Source organism: Rhineura floridana, chromosome 8, assembly GCF_030035675.1.
Source record: "Rhineura floridana isolate rRhiFlo1 chromosome 8, rRhiFlo1.hap2, whole genome shotgun sequence".
NCBI lineage: Eukaryota > Metazoa > Chordata > Lepidosauria > Squamata > Rhineuridae > Rhineura > Rhineura floridana.
Genome location: NC_084487.1, coordinates 110,658,614 through 110,682,156, shown reverse-complemented (window position 1 = coordinate 110,682,156; position 23,543 = coordinate 110,658,614). Strand labels below are relative to the sequence as shown.

At 42.3% G+C, this 23,543-nt stretch overlaps 1 protein-coding gene across 7 annotated transcripts in view; it reads left to right on the top strand.

Annotated features, from left to right (window-relative positions):
* The window catches only part of LHFPL3 (LHFPL tetraspan subfamily member 3), a 425,978-nt gene that overhangs the window by 339,412 nt on the left and 63,023 nt on the right, over positions 1-23,543 (top strand). Inside the window, exons 3-4 of one of the 7 annotated variants that reach the window (XM_061640433.1) lie at positions 9,697-9,742; positions 19,393-19,756. The exons of 1 other annotated variant lie outside the window; for it this stretch is intronic. In XM_061640433.1, coding sequence (XP_061496417.1) covers positions 9,697-9,742; positions 19,393-19,456 — 110 coding nt within the window. In that variant the 3' untranslated portion in view covers positions 19,457-19,756. Of the gene's footprint in view, positions 1-9,696; positions 9,743-15,352; positions 15,400-19,392; positions 19,757-21,656; positions 21,703-23,543 lie in introns of those variants that run through there. 5 more of the 7 variants (XM_061640434.1, XR_009764489.1, XM_061640439.1 and 2 more) reach the window with 5 other exon arrangements.

Genomic DNA, 23,543 nt, shown 5'->3' with positions numbered 1-23,543 from the left:
ATTGGGTTGCATTTCTTCTGCGACTTGATCTTATATCACCTCAGTGACATAGGAACTGCTCCCCTGTGGTTATGGCCCACTCCACTTCATAACGTTAGAAAAGGTGAGGTAACCTGGGAGGAGCTGACAGTATGGTTACTTCCCATAATGTGTGGGATGTATGGTTGTCTCCTCCATTCTAATGTTAGTGGAGCTCTGTAGAAAGCAGTCATGGGGGAGTGGCCCCACACCACTGAAGTTATTTAAGAATGGCCCCTCTTGATGTTTCATGTGTGAGACATAAAATCAGATTCCATGTATGTATTTGTGTCTTCAGTGTAACATTCAAATCCAGGCTCAACAACCCAAGAAAAGCATTGGAAGCATATTGAAATCAAAGCAGATACTTTGGACAGATATAGTGCATATAACTGCTGTGCCTGTAAAAACGCTTTTGGACCACTAAATATGTGGCATTGCATTCTATGTGAAAGACACAAATTAGCAGATGTATCATGAGGTGCATAGCCTGGTGCCTTGCTCCCTCTTACTGTTATCTTTTACTTATACCTAGGGTGGCCAGATGCAAAAGAGGACAGGCCCCTTGCACCTGTAATAGTTCTGTAGAAGAAGGAAGTTCAGTAGGTTCAGAAGTTCATTGTTCTTGCCCCATTGCCGTCTCAGGTTGAGCAGGTTTTACAGGATTTTGAAGCACTCCAAATAACTGTGAACAAAAATGGTAGTGGGATGGCCAAGCACATCACAGACAATGATGTCTCTGTTTCTCTGTCTCAGGGATGGGAAACCTCAGGCCTGAGGGCCAAAGGCAGTCCTCCAGGCCGCACTGTCTGGCCCTTGGAACTCTCCCCAAGCCACACCCCTTCTACAGGGCCAGTCCCAAAGGGTGGCCAGGTCAGGCCCTGGCCAAGGGCCCCTGGAGCCACAGAGGCCCCTTAGGGGCCTCTCAATAAATCGGGGAGGAGGAGTACTCCTTTTCCGCAATCCACGGCAAAGTAGCTGCTGCGGATCGCAGAGAGGGAGCCTCTTCTGCCTGCCCGTCTCTCCTATCTTTTGAGGTTGTGCGGGCTGTGCATGCAGGATTGCCATTAACCAAGATGGCGGCTGAGGTTTCCCTAAGGGACTGAAGCCTCCAGTGCCATCTTGATTGATGGCAGTGATGCATGCGCATAGCAGCCCGTGGAGCCGCAAAAGACAGGAGAGACAGAGCCAGTGAGTGGGCGGGCGGAAGAAGCTCCCTCCCTACAAGAGACAGGTAGGGGCGTGTGTGAGCATGTGTGTGAGCGTGCATGCCAGGGACCGGGGCAAGCTGGTGCCCAAGGGCCCCGGCATGTTTGGAGCTGGTCCTGCCCTTCTGCCCAGGCCACATCTCTCCCTGGCCTTGCTGTGCACCCCGAAATGTTTTGGTCTTGCTGGAATTTGTCTTGAACTCTGATAATGTATCTTGCTTGTCTGAAGGGAGAAGAAAGGGGTATGTGAGTGAATGTAGAAACTAGCCTATTGTGCAAAGGTAAAATGGACATTTGTTGCTCCACTCACATTGCCTCTGGCAATGGCCCTTGGAAGTTTGCCCAGAAGGGAATGTGGCTGGGAAAGTTTCCCCAACCTTGCTGTATCACATCATCTTCCCCTCTTGACCCTTATTTGTCTCTAGCCATATCTGTACTTGTAATTTAAGAGCATGAAACCAGTAATTTAAGAGCATGAAACCAATAAATACTTGCCTTTTTTTTCCCGAGGGGGTGAAGGAGATTGAAACAGCTTTTTAAAATTCAAATAGTAAATGACAATTGGCTTTGTACATTGACAGCTTATTTTTGAGAACCATCTTCTGATCTTCTCCTTACTTCCTACTTGGATTAAACAGAAGGCATCCCATAGTTATCCATGGCAGGTGTAAACTCAAGGTTAATTCAGGAGTTCATAGGGGCCTGGATGAAATTTTGGAAATGTTCTGAAAATCTGGAAATGTTCCTCAAAATTTTTTGCATTGCTTTGCTTCCTGTTTTCTCGTGTGTTCTGTCATGTTCTTTGGATGAAAAAAAAATAGGTTGTTTTTTGTGCTGCTGTAGACAAACCAGCTTAGTTTGCAAGTGTCCTGGAGAATCAGCTAGGAGGACCAATGTTCATTATTTCTACCTTCCTTACTTCATCCGAAGGCTAGAAAATAATGATGCTTTCTGTTTTGGTGCTCTGTTTCTTTTCACAAGCAGCAGTGGTTTCTTGACAAACAAGGCAAGGGTTACCTCTCTAAGGGATCGCCCCTGATAGCCATGGAAAATCAGTAAAGACATGCCAGTTGTATTTGTCCCCCTGTGCTTACCAAGAATGCATAGAAACAGAAAGAACCCAGGCCACTCTTTCCTTGCAAGATCTGTCCATAGCAGACTGATTTTCTGCTTGTCAGATGCAGCTGAACGTTTTCAGCCAAGTCACATCAGATTGTCAAGCCCAACATTTTCTTTGAAACTTTTTATTAAGACATTATTGCAACAGCAAAAGATCCATCTATTGGAGATGCTCAAGCCTTGGATTTCCTGCATTGACCAGACAATCGGACTAGATTAATAGCCCGTACAAGGCCCCTCTTCATGGTTCTATGGATGTAAACTGAGAAGTGTTACCATAAATTGCTCATCCAGTACCAGGCACAAAATCTTTACTATTCCTTGGTAGGAGTATATGAATTACAGCATCTTTGGTTTTGCATATATCTACCCAACTATGCATATAAGTATGCAGATATATGTAAAATGAAACTTTGCCCAATGAGTCTGGTTTATTTACTGGAGTCTGGCAATGTAAAGCCCTGGAGAGGGAGAAGCATCATGCATGAGGCACTGTGCAACACACTGGTAAATACATTAACACCCATTATTGTTGGAACCTCCACCCAAAAGATGCACATGAAACTTTTCTTGCATCTCACCGTTTTGCACTTATCATCTGTGGTGGGGAAAGGCAAGTCCCACAGGCACTCTCGGTATACTTCTATTCCTTTGTTTTAGGAAAACATAGGAACCTAGGAAGCTGCCTTACACTGAGTCAGACCATTGGTCCCTCTATCTCAGTATTGTCTACACTGTCTGGCAGCAGCTCTCCAGGGGTTTGGACAGGGATCTTTTCCAACCCTACCTGGAGATGTTAGGACCTGAACCTAAGGCCTTCTGCATACAGAGCAAATGCTTTACCACTGAGCCATGGTCCTTCTCCAACACCCACCATTTGAGAGGGATTCCAAAGGAGAATTTTGTGTTCAGTCAGCTCTCAGCCTTCTCTTATTCCTGACTTCAGACATCAGTTGAGAACCTCCATGGGACATGGTGAAAACGAGGGATAGATGTCCACATCATATTGTCAGTGTACTCCAAATCTCCCAGCAGTTTCATGTAGATGTTAAGTGTCATAAGAAATAAGATGGAATCTTTTGGGACACCATAAGCCAAAGGGCTAAGCTGCCAAGCAGAAAATTCCAAAGCATCACCTTCTGAGGTGTACCAGCCCAGAAGGACTAGAACCACCACCAAACGGCACCTCCAGTTTTTGCAGATTTGCATCTTATGGTGTGTGGTAAAAATAGAGGCAACCAAGCCATGCTGAGGCAACACTCTGGAGTAATTTTAGGCATCTGTAATGGCTCAGAGTCACCAGATTAGTATGGACAAGAAGCAACACTGCAGTGCTCTGTTGAGTACTGCTGAGTACAGCTCCCAGAAATGGACTTTTAGATTTTAAAAAGAAAATTGGGGGAGCAGTCAGGGCCGGCCCCAGGGATGCCGGGGCCCTTGAGCACCCGCCTGCCATGGGCCCTGGCACCCGCATGCATGCACACCCCACCTACCTACCTACCTACCATGCAGGGGGTGGGACGGCGGGCGATTGAGCGGGGGGCAGTGTGGACGGCAAGCAAGTGGGGGGAGAGGGTGAGTGAAAAAGCAAGCAGGTGGAGGGGAGGGCAAGTGGGTGGGGTGGAGGGCAGGTGGCTGGGCGTTAGGGAGAGTGAGCGAGCAGGCAGGTAGCTCCCTCCCTGCGATCCCCGGCAGGAAGCCTGCCACAGAAGGGGAGCACTACCCCACCAAAATGAGGGGCCCTTCAGGGGCCCCTGTGGGATGCGGAGCCCTCAGCCAGGGCCCCACCTGGCCACCCTTTGGAGCCAGCCTTGGGAGCAGTATTTCCATGCAGTTCAGTTTCCTCCATTTTAAGAGAGCTTTATCTAGTTTAAGAAGCACACATAGAAAGAGATTACTTTAGTCCTGCACATCTGTGTCTTCAGGAAGACATTTTGAAGTGACCTCATCTCACCAATGTAAACATTTTTATGCAGTATCCCTACTCACAGTGAACTAATTAATCTAAGACTTTACATTGCAGGAAACTCTCTACCTACTCTTGGATCTTATATCAGCTTCCTACTGTGCAGAATGTTGATTATCCTGAGCAATATTCTAGATATATTACTTATTGCTATATTTTGTAGATGATGGATGCTGACAATATGCTGCAAATTTTTCCAGGACTCCCATTATAATTGGGAAGCTTGAAAGTAAATCTTGAAAGAGAATAAATTTTCTCTCAAAGTCAAGAACTCATGTAGCACTGAAGTATACTATATAGCTTCTGTAAACTTTAAAATCCTAGTTGCACTGCTGCCCTTTCAATTAAACGATAAATGTATCAACATTCTTTCATCTTTATTTCCATCCATTAATAGACTATATGTAGAATCTCATGTACACATTTGTGGATGACAGAATAGCAAATTAGGTCTCCAGAATTATTATTATGATTTTTCTTTCATTATTGTGCAATATGAAATGTACATGCATTGAAAACCATGGACCCACAGGGCTGCATATTCTAGCAGAGTTCACAACAGTGGAGGTTTTACAAGGACACCAGGTGACGACCTATCAACCCTCATTGCAGGCTATCTGGCTGCAATCCATCTGGAATATGTAGTACGTGAAGCTTTCTGGTGATTTCTCTAGCATCTTTGTTGCACACACTGTTTCAGTGTTTTAATTTTGTGTTCTCGCTGAAGCTTTGATCAAACTGTATACATTCATCATTAGCCAATGCCATCCATGTTTAGGGAAATGGTAAAGCCTTAGATCTCGTCGTTTCCTGGCACCTGAGAACTGTTGTGGGTGTTACCCAGTTGTGACCATCAGCTAACAAAAGACTCTTTGATCCAGCAAAGGCTGCCATGAGTTGAAAGGGGAGTAAGTGATTTTGACAAGCAAACAAACATAGGAAGCTGTCTTATAATGAGTCAGATCCATTGGCCCATCTAGCTCAGTACTGCCAACACAGCCTGGCAGTGGCTCTCCAGGGTTTCAGAGAGGAGACAATTCACAGCTCTACCCAGAGATGCCAGGGATTCAATGTGGGACCTTCTGCATCCAAGGCAGATGCTTTACCACTGAGCTACAGCCCTTTTCCAAATTCTTCCTGTCTCCTACACTCCCTGCACCACCACCCATCCTGTTCCAAAGGGCATTGCAGTATTCTTGAGCAGATTGGGTGGACACAGGGGGGCTGCAGAGGGAAGGGGACATCTGAAGAAATTGCTTTCTCCCACCACCTGGCCTTTCCATTAACAGAAGCCACTGATGGGTTAAAGAGCCTTCTCTCAACGGACACAAATGGATACAACCCTACAAATAGAGATGGGGAAAATTCCACTACCCAATTCACGCTTTCTTCCCAATGGCCCCTGGTGACCCTGACTAGGAATGACACCTTTCAGATCAGCTTCTGGCCCTTACCTGAGCAATTTCACTCTTTGGCTCTGTGTTCCTGTTTTCCTATTGCCACCATTCCAAGTTCCCTCTCTTGTGCATGTTTTTCTCAGTACTGTAACTGCTTCCTCCCAGTGGTGGCTTCAGCACCTTGGACAGTTCCTTGGAAGTTCAGGCTAAAACCTGGAGTATATTCCACTGCCCTGCTTACATAGATGCACCAGCCATCCCTGCTCTAGGTGCTATGCTGGTTTCAGATTGCACGTGGCCTTTCAAAAAGAAGAAACTCACAATGACTGATTCTTCAACTTTGGAAATACAAAAAACACTCAGACCTGTTACTCAGGTCTCTGTCTCCTTTCTTAGATGAAACATGCAGGCAGGAGCAGCTTACCCAGTGGGGCAGAGCCATATTAATACCTGGAGGGCAAGGCAGCAGCGAGATTGGGGTTGCATGGGTGCACTACAAAGCCAAGCTGGTGCCCCCATCAGTGCGCCTGCACAGCCCCAGCCTCACTACCTCCTCGCACCTCCCCTCCTGTTAAGCAGCAGCGATGCCACTGCAGGGAAGCTGTTCCTGAGGCTCCACCCCACTGGGCAACCTGCTCTAGCATTCAGGCTCCTTGATAGATAGAAAACAGGAACAAAAGAGAAGCTAGGTAGTTTTTATATTAACAAAGTTGCAGATTAATTTTAGGTGGTGTGCTAGGTAAAAATTAAACTCAGTAGAAGCCAAACTGAGTAGCTTTACCTAGCAATTGGCAGGAATCTTCCGTCAGAGGAAAAAGTTCTGTCTCGAGGCAGCATAAAATCCTCTTCCTCCAGTTTAAGATCCTGTTGCTGAACAGGCAATTAGGGAATGAGTTATTGCTGGGGAGAAGAAAGGAGAGGAGTGGAGAGAAGAGGCAGCTGCCAAAGACTGTTAGTGTTGTGTTGTCTGTCTCAGGGCTGTGTGTTGTGGTGTTGCTGGTGTAGACATGACAAGGAAGGGACTGACCTTTCACCTTTATTAAGATGTTGCAATGTATATTTTGTCGGCAGCTTGGCTTGATTTCCTAACAGCTGTTATTTGTGGTCACTACCGATTCCCTTTCTCCAAATTCTGCAGAGCAGCAAGAGCTTGAGAGATATGTGGGGTCTGCTCAAATTTGGGTTGTGTTATGGAAAAGGTAAGGGCACCAGGAGTCTCTCTCTCTGCCACCCAGAAGCAACTCCTGTCAATCCTTGCCTTCTCCAAACTATATGATTTCTTTTAGATGTGAACTATAGCTAATGACAATAGTCAGAGCTTTTTTTGTAAAAAAATAAAATATCTGGATGAAAGTGCCATGGGTGCCAGCACAAAATGGCTGCCATGAGCATCAAAAAAGAGGTGATGCCAGTAGTCCATACCAGTGACTACCATCACAAAAAAGCACTGCTAATACACCATTCTGCTAGATTAGAAAACATCCCACCTTCTGTTCTGCACAAGCTATATTCTAAAGTAGATGTCTGTGCTATAAATTGTGCAATAGATTTGTAAAGCATGACTTAGATTTTGTAGTCGGTAAGTGCCCTTAAAATTAATTTCTTCTTGAATATGTCCATGTGTCAATGAGTTTGACATAAACCTTTCAATTTTATGCTCCACTAAAGAGAGCGTACGGAGTAGGGACACTAAATCAGCCTCTGAATTTGTAGAGGTGGCTAGTCAGCTATGAAGAGGATGCTCTGTTAAAAATGGGTTTAAATAACAACTGATTTAGATAACAAAAAAGCCATGTAAATATTCAATTGAGTTAAACTTGCAACCTTAGAATATTTTAACCTTAAACCGCTGGAGTTGATGAAGGAACACTTGGAGATGCCCATTCAGACTCTCAAATTCCTTGAAAATATGTGTAGACACTGATTTCTTTGTGCATTATTTTGTACGTGAAGGCCTAAGAAGGGGAAGCAGATCATAATTTCAAAACTAATGTTGTATTTCTTTGGGCACATATTACCAAGTCCTATTGAAAACTGAATTACAAGTTATGAGTAAATATGTATAGCCATGTCTCTTGAATGGTGGGCTGGGGCCCACCACTGGGCTTTGCGCCACATTCAGGTGAGTCTAAGTGCCACAGCCTGCCCCATGCCACCTCCTCATTTGCCTACCCTGCCCCCTAGCTATGCCATAGCCTTTTGGTTGGACCAGTGCCAGCAGCAGCAGCTCCTTTGATGCTGAGTAAAGGTGGCTGGGAGGCAGAGAAGTGGGGGTGGGGGAGAAGGCCAAAGAGCCAGAGGAGAGGTTGATGGAAGTTAGAAAGTGAGATAAAATATTAGTATGTAGTAGTAGCAGCAGCAGTAGCAGTAGCAGTAGCAGCAGTAGTAGTAAACAAACAAACAAACAAACTGGGAATAGAAAGCAAGGTGATGAATGAAAAGGAGCTAGCAGTTTGAAAGAGAAAATAAGGTACAAGTTGAGTGTGAAAGGAGAACAGGAAAAGGAATTTCAGGGGATGGATAAAAATGCCCATAGAGAGGCATGTAGCAGTGAGATGGGAAGAATATAAAAGAAAAAGCCTGCTCCACTTAGAGCCTCTGGATCAGCAAATTCTGCTTAAAATGGGGAGGCTGAGCCACAATACCTCCAGAACAAATATCTATACTTAGCTTGAGGAAAGCTGACCTATGGAACTCCTTGTCACAAGGAAAACACTGTGGCAAAGAATTGAGCAATTTCCAAACCTGGATCAGATGCCAGTAGAAAGTGGTATCAGTAATTGCCAGCTGATTATGTCAAAGTCTGCCTCCATCTGCTATCATTTTGTGACCGACTCTGTCCCTGCATCACCATTTTGTGACTGGTGGGCCTCAGTAATTTTCAGCCATCTCAAGAGGGCCCTGAGGGTGGAAAGTTTGAGAACTCTGGTGTATAGGACCAGGCCATACAGTACACACTGTACCTGGTAATTCATTCAGCAGAACTGGACTTACTTCAGAGTAAACATGCATAGAGATATTGTGTAGCTCACTATTCTTCAACCTTAAGTCCCCAGATGTTGTTGGACCACAACTCCCATCATCCCTGGCCATTGGCCAAGCTGCTGGGGATGATGGGAGTTGTAGTCCAACAACATCTTGGGGACCCAAGGTTGAAGAACACTAGTGTAGCTGATGGAGAAGGTTCAAACTGGTGCTTTTCTTATCTAAGAAAAGGCATTTGAACCTTGCTGTCAATCTCGTCCTTCCCTCAAACCTAAACTAATATCCCACCTTGGGTATGGCACCATTCGGGGGGCACAATGAGGCTGATTAGGGTTATGTAAAAGTGTATTTTTTTTCTAGCTTTCAGTGTTGTTCATGTCCAGATTGGGTAACTACTTGGTAGCATAGTTCACCGTCTTGTCGTTAACATAATAAGGCCCCAAGCAACTCAGGACCAGCATAGCTGAAACTCTGCCCACCCCTCTATAAACGTGTAAAATCACTTATAACATCTGGGGAAATTCTGCTTGTGGTGTGCATACACCCTAGAGAATATCATAGGGCAGTTACCTAAATATAGGCATTTTTGCTATAGCCCTGTACTATGGAATTCCCTTCCTTCTGCCATACTTGAAGCAGCAAACTTCAGTTGTTTCAGACATCTAGAGAAGAGCTATCTTTTTGCCCAGGCTTTCCCTGACCCTGTTTTTATTTGTTTTCCCTGAATTTCTATTTTTATCTACTTTTATACTACTATATTACTGTTTTTATGTTATATTTTTATTTTAATTATATTTATTGTTTTTATGTTGTACACTGCTTAGATATTTTAAAATTATTAAACAGTTCATGAATGCTTTTAAATAAATAAAGCACAGAGGTAGAAGCATTCTCCGACCCAACTTTGCCCCAAATCTGCATCTTTTCTACAACTGTGAACTGAAATGTTTCACCTGATAACACAATGTAGCTTTTAATTCACTACTGCTTTCTGTTTCATCAGACCCATCTGCAAGCTTTCATCAGACCCATTTGGTTTCTGCTAAAAGGTACTGCACAGACAAGTCCATGCAAAGATTTGCAAGACAAGGTTCCTAAAACCAAACGTTAGAAAGCTGTTAGTCAGGGTATGAAATAGACAGAGGCAACCAGCCTTCTTAAAAATGAAAAGAAGGATCAAAAGCATGTCCTTAATGCATCCAAATCAATTAGGAAGAGTAAGTGGAGAAAATTGAGAAACAGTTTGTACTTTTTAGTCAAACAAATTGTTTTTAATTAAGAAACAAATTGGTTTTTAATAGTTTTATTACGTATCAGTCATAGCACAATTGAACCAGTCCATATCTTAAAAGATTGTGATGGATGCTCTGCTTCCTCTAATTAGATGTATTAGATGAGCATTACAAATTGCAGTAAGCACATCAAAAATTAATATGAATAATCATTCACTGCTTATACTTATGTTATCCTATTAATATCAAAGGAACTAAACCAGTAGAAGGATTCCTATTTGGTGCTTTATGTTTGTAGTAAAATATTGTATATTTGAAAAAGTGCCATACAAATACATAAAAAAAGTTTTTTCCAAGGGCATTCATTATTCAGAAGTACAGCTTCATATTATTATTAAAAGTTATGGTTGTTTGCTATCATTCCTTTTGGTATAATATGCCAGTCTCAAAGTATACAAGATAATTATTAATATCTGAAAGTTTTGCAAATTCAAAAGAGGTAGGGCTGATTCGCAGAGTTCCCTGAACATGGCCCTCCTTTCTTATGGCAGAGAAACCTAGATACTTATTTGCACGCCTACAACAAAATGTACAACATGGCTTGAATGCATGTGTGATTTTCTCAATGTTCTTCCTCAAAAAAAAAAAGAGGCAGAGAGACATATAATATTACATCAGCCTTCCCGAACCTGGTGTCCTTCAGCTGTTCTGGACTATAACTCCTTTCGGCCTCAGGTACCCAAAAGAGCTGGCCAGGGGGGAGGGGCAAGTTGGGGAAGGCTGTATTACATGAATGTACACATGTATAGCCCATGTCACACGTTATCTTTTAGGCATGGTGAGGTATAAATACTTCATTGTCACACAAATGGAGAGGCCCATTCAGGGGGTGTGTCTAAACCAGCACCTAAGAGAACAAGATTTATGATTGAGGAGTGATATGTGCAATCCTACCAGAGAAGAGAACATATCGTAAGGGTACTCCTGGTCCTCACACACACCATACATTTAAAGCGTATGCAATGCACATTTAAAGCACATGACTTCCCCCAAAGAATCGTAGGAACTGTAATTTGTTAAGGGTGCTGGAATTTGTAGCTCTGTGAAAGGAAAACTACAGTTCCCAGAATACTTATATGCTTTAAATCTGCTTTAAATATATAGCGTGGATCTGCTAATATTCATGTTTGATAAATACGCAGGCAGGTTGTACATAGGCTTCATACTGCCTCTCTAAGGTCCGAGTTAAGACAGCCAACAGTACCTTATTAGACTAGGACAGTTTAGACATCTTGTAAAACTGATTTAAAAAAACATGAAGTCCCCTATCAAGCTAGGTGTACAAGGGGAGGGGTGGGAGCACTCAAGTTCATTGTTCATTTAAATTCCAAAAAAACACCATTTCTTGGAGGAGCAATGTTATGTCTGAACCAGGCCTCTGTCCATAGAACACATAGTGCTAAGTAGATGGAGGTAAATCAGACAGTTGAAGAAAGGTGCGTCTTGATGACCCCCATTGAGGGACTTGGAGAGTGATTAGTGAAGGTTGTTTCACACCAGCTCATTAGAGAATCTGATGCCTTATCATCTGGTTGGCCCTTGAATTTCCTAAAGAAAGAAAATACGGTTTTCTGTTTTAATAGAGTCAAAAGAAAAGTTCATTTTAGGATATGAGCATTAATGAAATGTGTTACAGAATGATGTAAACAAATATCAGCTCACTTGTTTGGTGACTTGCATGTGATAAAGGTGACATAAAAGACAGAAGTGCTAACAGCTGTGCACAGAAATAGACAAATTTATACGGCATTGAGACTTTTACTAGGTATTAGAAAAAGTAACATATTTTAAATTTATCATTAACTTTTGAACTGATATGAACAAAGGGGCATATCCAGTGCTCTCTGGTCTGCTAGCAGAAGGGCTGTGGCACTATCAATTGGCAGACTAACAGGTGTGCAACAAAGGAATCCAAAGCAACAGCTGCACTAGCAGTAGTTTATTGTGCAACAGAGGATACTTATTGTGCAATCTTTGCACAACAGTCTTTGGTAATGCACTTGTGTTTTCCCTTGCATGACAATGTCCCACCAGTGCAACAAGTATACCGCTCAGTAACCTTAACTTAGTGCTACATTGGACACAATCCAAGTATGCAAAGACTGCAACTGAGCAGAAATATAAGCCAAGAGTGGAGATTCATTTTCAGCAAGAAGGCCACCTTCCCTCATGGCCACTCTGGAGGCCACATGCCAGTGCTGCGGGGGGGGCAAAGCAGGCAGGGCTGGAGCTGGCGCACATACAGCACACGCACATACATGCACACATAGATATACAGCACACAAATGGTCACATACATGCATGCACCCGTACAGACACCACACCAGTTGTGGATGGAATGGTAGGGCATCGCCACTCACCTGACCTCTGGTTGGTCACATCACTGCTTCTTTGAGGGAGGGGGAGAGAGGCTGCAGGGAGGTTCATGCAGTGCAAATGCACTGGCAGGGACGCCCAATTGGCTCTGCCTGTGTGTTTGCACTGCACCAACCTTGCCACCACCTCTCCTGGGAAGTAGCAGCAATGCAACCAACCAGAGGTCAGGTGAGCCGCAACACTCCACCACTGTCATCCACTACTGCACTGCTCACTGGCATACATTCAGCACACACACATTCAGGTTCTCACTCTCACCCCTTCCCAGCAATTAGACTTGTGGGGCAGGGTGAAAATTAAGTCCTAAAATGTCAAAATTTGTAGGTCCAATCAAGGCCCATGCATGCATACACTGCCAAACTCTGGCCTATACATCAGTCTTCCTTGGATTCCTCACCCTGGTTCATTTTGCTCAGCAAGAACCCAGTGGAACTGGAGGAAAACACAAACTATTAGTCAAAACCACAAACTCCAAATTATAACTGAAATGAACACACTGGTTTATTAAAGGTGTGAAGTTCATAAGAATTAGATTTTGTAATGAAAAACCGTGATACAATCCATGATGGAACAAAATAAAATAACTGAAAGTTACATTGGCAATGTTTGCATAATCTTAATGATGTTATAGGGCTGACAGAAAACAAAACAAAGATAATACTTTGACATTACAGTAACTTCAACTAACTTGGAAAATATAAGCTAATTAAAACAATAAAAATATGAAGTAACAGAATAAATCATATATTTTCCTCCTAACCTCCCTCCAGCCCACTACTTGTGTAGTTTCCTAGAACATTAGAATAAAGAAAGACTGGGTGTTCTCACATTACTTTGTACCCAGGTATAAGTTCCCTGTACCTGGGTTCAGCTGCTCTTGAGAAAAAGTGTATGCATAGTGATTTTAAAATTCACCACATGTAGCTGTCCCCTGAAGATAAGAGTATTCTGCTGACCTGTCCCTGCATTCTCTCCACAGTGGCTTTGATTGTGTGCAAGTTTCTCCCCAGGGACAGACAGCCTTTGTGAGTCTCCATTTTAGCAGCCAGTGTGGTGTAGTGGTTAAGGTGTTGGACTAAGACCTGGGAGACCAGGATTCAAATCCCCACACAGCCATGAAGCTCATTGGGTGACCTTGGGCCAGTCACTGCCTCTCAGCCTCAGAGGAAGGCAATGGTAAACCCCCTCTGAATACCGCTTACCATGAAAACCCTATTCATCGGGTCGCCATAAGTCAGGATTGACTTGAAGGCAGGCCATTTCCATTTCACTGCTGCTAACCAGAAATGAGATCAAGTGGCAGCATCAGAGCAGGAAAGATGAGTGATGCGAGAAGGGAAAGGCTAGCAGAGTGAAGCTGAAAGGGTCAACTGAAGGGAAGCTGCAGAGGAAATGAGTGTGAGGGAGGAAGAGAGAGAGGAAAAAAGAAAGCAGGGGAATAAGAGTCTGTAGTTGGCTCCTGTGTTATTCTAGACTCTTGAGGCAATGCAGAAGGAGGCAGAGAACCAGGAGGGGGGGAGGAGATAAGGAATGTGAAGTACAGCATTTGAGGACTCTCATTCCAATTCTTACCATTTCTACTCTGAAGTAAGTCCCACTCAGTTCAATGGGACTTGCTTCCAGGTAAGTGGGTTTAGTATAAGATTGCACCATCACATTGAGGGAAAGGTAGGAAGAGGGGAAGGTAGTATAGTGTCCAGGAGAGATAATAGATAGAAGTAGTGTGGGGGACCCTAAGACTCTGAAGTGGAGCTGGGGGGACTCTAGTGGTCTTGTACAGATGAGACTTGCTTGAGGTAAGGGAGGAGGAGGCAGGGAACCAGAAAGCTAGGGATGGGAGAGGAAGGGAGATGGAAGAGACCAGGAATCTGAAGTCACAGTGCAATCCTAATCATGTCTACTTAAAAGTAAGTCCCACTGAGTTCAATGGGGCTTACTCCCAGGTAGGTGGGCATAGGATTTCAGCCTCGCCAAAATGAGAACCTTTTCAGTTTGATGGGAGAGTTGATTTTTTAAAAAGCTAGAGGCATAACATAGCAGACATTGATTTGAAGCCCAGGGCTAAGGAGAGGTCTGCTACAGCCGCTAGTAGGTAGCGACTTAAACCTCTGTCAGACAACTGGGCAGAGACTTGGAGTACTGTGTGACTTTTTGATATAAACAGTGCAAAGCTATCCATGTCTATTCGAAGTAAGCTTAATGGGTTTAATGGGGCTTGCTCCTGAACAAGTGACACATCTAAATTCAATTATTTCCCTTAAAGGCTAGATGATTTGTCAATAAATATTATAAATATTATAGTATTTATAACAAATAAATGTTCAGTGTGTCATCATGGGACTCTTGTTGTCATGGGACTTTTTTGTTGTTCTTTGTTACAGAGCAGCACAGCTACTCTTCAGGTTTGTGCCACATATAGTTTCCAAAAAAGTCTGGCTTAAAACTTGCTCCAACCCCATGTGGCATGTAATGAATAATAGCTACAGTCACGACTGGAAAAATAAAGTAACTTAATGGCTAAGTAACAGTGCTCAGAAATTATCATCATCAGTAAATATTAGAAGCTTTGGATAATAGTTATTCCTTGAAGTTGAAATGTGTCTCAACTCTTAACATAATTCGGTTTACTCAGAAGTAACTTTCACTGTTTAGTGCAGGTTACCCTTAAGTAAATCTGCATAGGATTGTAGCCTTATTTTATTTATTATTTTCTTTACATCCTCCCTTTCCTGCTAAGAGCTTAATGTGGCAAACATAGTCCTTCACCTCCCCATTTTATCCAGAGAGAAGGTGACTACCCCAAAGTCACCTCATGGCTGAGTGAGGTTTTGAACCCAGGTCTCCCAGGCCATAGCCCAATCGTCTTATCACTGCACCACAGTACCTCTATAAATCACAATATAATATAAATGAACCGAGTAGACTTTTCTTTCTTGGTGTTTTGTATCTTTTGAAACTGATTGAAATCAATAATAATGCAAATGCTGTTAGTTGTGTGCTTTATATTTCCTCCTGAAAGCCAGGACAGAGATCTTCCAATAACTGATGACGTGGATCAGCAGTGGCACATGAGGGGGGCAGAGTGCCAGGAGCTCACCTGCAGGATGGTGATGCCACCAGCCCGGAACTCCCCCAAGCTCACAGATGCCTTGTCCCATCCCCGCCTAGTGAGTAGCAGTGCTGCCACGACTGGCAGAAAATTGCTGTTGGCATAGTCTTGCAGTAACTGTTTCTTTCTGAATAGGTTCTCATTTCAGTATCACAGCTGAGATGAACTCAGTCTTTCCGCACATAGATCCATTCTGAGCTTCTCCAAGTTCATTTGTCAAATTTCCAAAGGAATGTGGGTCATTTTGTTGCTATTGTTAAACAACTGGAAGTCAGAAGCTTTTGCCAATCAACTACACATTTCCCAGGGAATTACTAATAGATTCCAGTCTACCTTTTGGCCACCCCTGCATTAAGCCATTTGTATGGACACTGGCCTACCTTACTGGGTTGTTGTAGCATGGTTTGAAGGAGTGCTTGCAAGAATGAAACCACAACAGCAGAGGTAAGATGCTTCAAAACATTGTCAAAGAGGACATTCCTAAATGTGCAATATCACATTTCTACTGTGTACCCAGAAACTGAGAAGAAAACAACTATGGATTTGCTCATCTCTGTGCAGCTCTCTCCTTCTGGGTTAGGTGTCATGCAGCAAAACTAGACACACCTGACATCAAACACAAGATAACGGCTGCCTCCGTTAGAGTCTGCTGCCTGAAGCAGATGCCTCATATGGCTTTATAGTAAAGCATGTCATTTTAGCACAAGCCTACCGTGTAGGGCTGTTCCAAAATTCATGATGGGTAGACTTTAGGTTTTCTTATTTACTTATTTGCAAAACTCCAAGATCTACCAACCAGAGCCAGATGCTAGTCCTTCCGCTCCTGATTACCACCCCTCCGCTTTGGGGTGGGGTATTTTATTGTTGCCATTGTTAAACATTTGGGAGTCAGAAATCCTCACTGTTCGTCTGCAAGTCCCCCAGAGATCTGTTAGTATATCTCAATCTACTTTCTGCCCATGCTGCATCTAAAGTGCTATCCAAAAGTTAAACATTATGACATAGGTAATAAGAAAGAGATGATATTGATACCGAGCTGCAAACATTTTCACTGAAAAATCATAAAAAACACAGCCCAGAGGATTCTTGGGAGTTTCCCAAATGCCAAGAAAGCCTTTCCAAGCGACACAGTATGTTACAGTGGGAAGAGCAGGCTGGGACGCCCAGCTGCATAAACAACCTTCCCCACATGTATATTTTGAGTGAAGTTCTGTGTATTAAAATACATGATATCCTCAAGAAGGAATTGGGTGTACCATTTTGGAAGAATCATTTCAGTTCAAATAGTATTTTAAGCAGCTTGGGGTGGTTGTTTTTTGTTGTTGTACCCCACTCCTCCTCAAAATCTTTTCATATATGAACATTCAATACATGTAGGGCTGCAGTTATACAGATTTATCTAGGAGTAAGTCACATTGAACTCTATAGGACTTTGATCTGAGTAGACATGTCTAGGATTGTGCCGTGAATGTCTGCATCAAAGAAGACCATAAATACTTCAAGAATAACAGACAGTGAGAATTACTTTTTTTAATATAAATAATTATAATAGTTACAGAAGTTGATGTTTTCATTTTAAAAGTTGGTGGTTTGGTTTTAAAACATTAAGACACTGCAGGAAAACTGAAAAGAGTAAATCTATATTCTGCTTTCTTCCACAACTCTTTCTATTGAATGTAAGCTATGGTAGGAAACAGTGTCAGGAAATATAACAGACCTTGCCTTGCTGCCAGTAACTGGTCCCTGGATTCAGCCTGGGACTGAATTTGCAGGGCGGCAGGGACTGGGGGGGGGGAGCATCTTCAAACCAAAAGCGCCTTGGCACTGGTGCAGGCTGGTGGGTGGGCAGAACTCCAGTGAGAGCCAATCAAATAGCTGCTTTGCCGTCACGGGAGTTGGGTCCGTGAGTGGACCAGACGGAGAACCGGGCTCCGTCTGGTCCACTCGGGGGCCTATAAAAAGGAGTCCACTCCATCCACTGCAGCTAGTCAGGATGAAGATTTTTCCTGCCAACCCTCCCTTAGTTCAGGGTTGGTTTTGCTGTGGTTTCCCTCCTGCTATAGATTTGGTCAGTCGTTGGGGCTGGGAAGGAATTTTGCCCCAGGATGATTGGTCTTTCCTGGGGGTGTTTGCCTTCCCCATAGCAGGGGGTTTATTGTTTTTCCATTTTATGGGTAATGAGGGGGTTAGCCCCCAGTTTCCCATTTAGGGATCACCTTATGGAATGTGGGATGCAGCCAAAATACCCAAAGCCCCAGCTTAGGGGGGCAAAGGGGAGTCAGCACCCCTGGTTGGCTTCAGTCTCTACAACATTAGTCCATGCTGAGGAGGTCTCAAGCCTCCGTTTCACCTTTCCCCAAGGGGGGGTGTCAACCCCCTAGGTTCCCTCCCCAAGGACACATTTTTATTATTCTTTCTCTTAGATATTGCTATCCGACATCTCTGTACCAAGTTTTGATCAGGAGCTCTTCTCTTTCTGGCAGCAGAAAGTGCAGAATTGCAAGCAGCTTCCAGCCAGAAATGACACACACAGCATGAAATTGTCCTCCATCACTCTGGCTTCACTCTGGCTGCTCTATTCTGTGCATCCACTTCGAACCTGACTGCCTTATGTAAATGTATAGGGTCCAGCAATGACATGATTAATGCAGGGGAGCATTTTAGCTTTTTAGGTCTGATTGCTGCATAGGAGCATGAACTTCATGGAAACAATAGCTGGGGAGAGGGAAGTGAATACTTCCCTCCCCAGTTTCATTCTTCTTGAAGATTTTCCATCCCTGCCCCAAGCAGCAATTAGGTTTGGGAAAAGCCATCTATTAGCACTATAGAAGGATGTTTTCAAAGAGATGGTGGAGAAAGTTAATGCAAATCTACTTAATTCACACTGTCCAAAGCAATACATGAATGAAGTGCAGCTGTCTTTTGAAATTCACACTTCTCTGAATTTTGCATTGCAGTTCTCCAACCAAAAAACCGTAAAGCATATATTGGGGGGAAATGTGCAGCATAATGCATATATTAGGGGGAATTGCTTGCAAAAATGTGTATATTGGGCAAAATTGCACACAAAATGCATATACTTGGTGAAATCACACAAAAATGCACAATAATTTTCATGTGGATTTTTTAAAAAGTAAGCTGATGTAGACATGGGGCAAACTGAATTTAAGATGAGAAAAATGAAAAACTCTGAGGAATGGAACTTAATAGTTTTTTGCCCTCCTGAACTGACCCTAACACTGAAAACCAAAATAAACCATAGCAAAGGTAAATAAGGAAAGTACCAAATATAAAATCACAATGTAGGAACACTAAAGGGAGATTAAAGGTAGTTAAAAGATTGCTTATGATGGGCGTAGTGACTACAGGGCAGAAAGCTAATCCAGAAATCTGTATTGCTGACATAGTTCTAAAATAACATGTGCTAATGTTAAAAGATCACATGCCTAAATAAATTAATAATAATAATAATCCTCACGATCAACTGCTTGAGTGTGAAGTTGTCAACAGTATTTCTCAATAGCTCACAGCTCTCAGTTTATGTATGGGCCCATATTCATTGATATAGGAGCCAGTGTGGTGTAGTGGTTAAGGTGTTGGACTATGACCTGGGAGACCAGGGTTTGAATCCCCACACAGCCATGAAGCTCACTGGGCAACCTTGGGCCAGTCACTGCCTCTCAGAGGAAAGCAATGGTAACCCCCCTCCAAATACCACTTACCATGAAAACCCTATTCATCGGGTCGCCATAAGTCGGAATCGACTTGAAGGCACTTCATTTCCATTTTCATTCATTGATATAATATGCAAACCAGAAGATCTACATATATATTAACTTAAAAGAGTGATAATCTAGCAATAAACTGTTAGAAATCTCATTTTGGTTATTGACTTCCCTTGATTTCTCATTTTTCATTGCAGGGTCTTTGTGGAAGTGTCAATTGCCTTATCTTCAATGATTCGCCAAGGTCTCCTTAAAAAATAACTCCGTTTTATTGCTTGATTAATGTATTCACTGGGACAAAGCCAAATTAGTATGTTAAGGAGGCCTTTAAGGGGTACTAGATATTCAGTCAAAGCTTCCAGGAATTACAGAAACAGTTATGCACTAAAAATAAAGTTGATGCTTTTCTTATCACCTGCCATGAATGTTTAAGAGAACTAATGTACTGATTTGTTTAACCTGCACGTGTAATAATTTGTTTACTTGTAAACTGGCTGCATTTCTAAAGTAATGGAAATCAAAGATCCCAGCAGCCAAAAATAAAGCATGTATGTTCTTTTATCAGTGTGTGATTGAGACACGTATTTTTTAAAATCCTTGTGGAAGCATATCATTGTGTCAAAGGGATACATTGTGTCAAAGGAATACATTGTGTCAGAAGACACCTCCGTTACGCTAATAACTCCAGCTTTCTAATGCTAGGATATGTGAAAGTGCCATTGTGTATTTTCTTGGTTTGAAACAAATGCTTGTCTAAGAAAGCATTTCTAAAGCATGCCTCTCATTTGTAAGTGTAGTTTGCCACTTAATTAAGTTGAAATATATACATTAAATATATACATTTTCTATGGCTAAAATTTCTATGAACATAAGTAACTTAATATCATCTCACACATAACGTTATTATATGCCATACGAAAGACAAACACTTTTTTTTTTTAAATGTACATGCTGGGGGGAAAATAGTATATGCTGCCTTTTGCCTATATACTACAGAGTGCCATGTAAAAAGCTGAAAGTGGCCATAAGGTTCAGTTCATTGAGATAGCAGCTATAATAGTGCACTGACTTGTGAATGTGGATGAAGAACTCATCTTGATTTGTCATTACATGGATATGTGAATAAGAGTTTTGTAGGGTAAGCTCCTTAAAACAATTACTGTACTTTTGCAAAGGTAGCCTATGGCATAAATAAGCCTATATCCCCTGTCATTATTGCTGTTCCTCACTGAGAATTATGTATAAATTAGTGTATGTTTTGGAATACTGGCTTATCTTAGATGTGGTTTAATCTTTGATCAAAATAATTAGCACTGAGTTGTGGAGATGCTCTTTTCTTTAAAAAAAACTTCAAAAAATTAAATTATTTTTGATGATTTAGCATTTAAAAACTGAAGGGAAAAGTCTACTTGGAAACCTTGTTCTGCTACCTGTAGAATGTTATGAAACCATTGTTGCCTTTTCATTACAGCATTTTGCTTGCTTGTACCTATGCCTTATACTGCCTATAACTTCATCTCCACTGTTTAGTTTTCAAAAGCTGGAGTTGGGTGGGGGATATCCCTGGGAAAGATTATGCCATCCCTTCTGTCTGCTGAGCACAACATCATAATACACATGAAAAGCTCATCATCATCATGATCAATGGAGAATGTGGTGGCTGCCCTGTTTCAGGGGGGTTTCCTCCACTGCAAAATTGTTCCCAAGTACAGTGCTTTTCTAACCCCAAATTACAATTGTAAATTTGTATGTGAGAAAGTAAAGGGGGTACACTTAGATAGCACTGAGAGGTGGGTACAAGCTATCCCTGGTGAACCCCTATTTATTTTTATTTATTTATTTATTTATTTATTTATTATTTGATTTATATCCCACCTTTCCTCCCAGCAGGAGCTGAGTCCTTAGGGTCACTTTTAGCCTCATCTCAGTGAGGTCCCAGATTGCAGTCTGTTTACTTTGTCCAATAGCATTTAATGGCAGCCACTGGGAAGTGAGCCACCCACTAACTCCATAGCCTTCATCTGCATATCTCCACAATAGGTTCTGTTTCTTGCAGCCAAAACATATATGTTGTGAGCCACAGGTGAAGGGCTGCTGACATAAGAGTTCCACAGATGACCCATCAGATTTAAAGATATTAACCACATATGCTGGCTGATTTGCAAGTAGGGTTGGCATGCTAGCTACCCCCCCCCCCCCGTGCAGCTGATGTGCTCACAAATGTGTCAGGTTGTTCACAGAACATTTCCCCATATGTAAGTTGTTTAATTGTAGCCAGCATCACATCTGTTTCAGCCCTTGGTGTGATATTAAAGTGTGATAGAATCCTAGGAAATGACTTGTTATATATCTGTTAGATTATATTAGATTGACAATAATGAGAATTATTTAACCTCTGTGTGTGTGTGTGTGTCTGTGCAGCATTTTTAAACTTTACCTTCTGTTTTTCCCTCTTGTGCAGATGATGGAAATGCTTAAAACAAGCAAAGGTAGTGAAACTGACTACTGTAAGTGTAAGCATGGCACCCGCTGGGACATGCTGTGTACTGTTTTGTGTGCTTCTGCCAAAGTGTGCTGCATGGCTTTCTGCTATCATCCTGTGAATTGGGCAGCATGTTCAGTATCTTGTTCAGCAGTACAAATGTTTGTATTCTGAACTTTGCATTTCAAAAACAACATGCCTCCCCTTTTAAACGTCTTTTGCAAACAACGTGTTAGCATAATACTGGTGGCTATGGTCTTGTTTGTGTTTATTTACATATGGTTTTGTTTATTTCATTTAAAAACTGGTTACTATCTCATGATTATTGTTACAGAATTTGCTGTATCTACAGCTGATATCCAATTTAGTAACAGGAACTGACTTCCAACAATGGGATGTCCTCACAGGTCCATAGCTTTTGTGGAGGCTCCATATTGCATATATCTGGTTGAGAACATCATTATGTTTGGGGGGGGATTAGTCTTCAAACAATTATACAGTCTCTTAAGAATAGCATTTTCCACTGAAATCAGTGATCAGTGCTGTGGATTTTAATGCAAGCTAAATTCTCATGAAATTTCATTGGTGCTTTGGGATTTGGAGGGAAGGGGTCCAATCCTTACTTTCTTCTTTGCTCTTTGCCTTCTGCTTACCCCAACTGCTGTCTCCCATCCCTTTGCTCCCCCCAATCTAATTTCCATGTGGACTGGAGTTAAAGTTCACTGTTCCTACCTGGCCAAAGAAGAGTAAACCTAGGAAAGGGCTCGTTTAGAGAGGGAGAGTCACGTGTCTCTCTGTGGTCTGTGCACAGAGCTCCATTGCCTTTCTCTAGCCTGAAAAAAACACAGAAGCAATGAAGTATGACAGAAGTCATAGAACTGGCACTGAGATGCATGTGAGTTGTTGAACATTGCCCTCGTGCTAATGTACATGGCAGTGCTTTTCAAACTGTGTTCCAAAGAACTCCAGGGGTTTTTCATAACTCATGGGTTCCTCAGAAACAAGATCAGTAACGATATTTCCCAGTATCACTCATTTCTTTAGTATGTTGGATTCCAAAGTGCATTCTTAGAGACCCAACAGGCCTGATCAGCATCTTCTTGAACTCTGTGTGACCTAAAACATTCCTAGAATTCTCCTGATTATGCTGAGGTTCTGCACTCCTGTTCATGATTTATCTTGCTGTTATTATTATTGTTAGTATTTGTTTCATTTATCAATCTCTTCCCACAAGGCATCCCAAAGTGATTTACAATATAACATGTATAAAACAGTTACCTGTATAAATACAGTTAATTGCATATATCTGAAAACAATGTTTAAAAACAATTATAAATATAAAAACAGTTTAAAACAACAGCACGTACATAAAATCACTTCACATCCAAAACAGATACCAAATAGGATAGAGATTTTAGAAGGCTTGCTCAAAGAGGAATTTTTTGGCTGAAAGACAATGGAAAATATGCCTGTCTGATATGCAGTGGGAGAGTGTTCCAAAGGGGAAATCCCACCACACTAAAAGCCCAAGTCCAACATTGTGTGGAATGGACCTCCTGATAAGATGGTACCTGCAGGATGCTCTCTCCTGCAGAACATAGTGATCAATTGGGTATGTAGGGGATGAGGCAATATTTTGGGTATTGTTCTCTCAAGCATTGTAGGGCTTTGTAAACCAATACCAGCAACTTCAACCTAGTCTGGTAGCTAATTGCAGTCAGTGCAGTTCCTTCAGCAGAGTCACAACACTCTTGATCACCTTTCCCAGAAACTGAGACTGGGTGGCACTTTTCATAAACCAATGGGTCCAGGCAGGGTAGGCTTTTTCAGGAGTGGTCAAATCACCACCTCTTTCAAGACAACTCC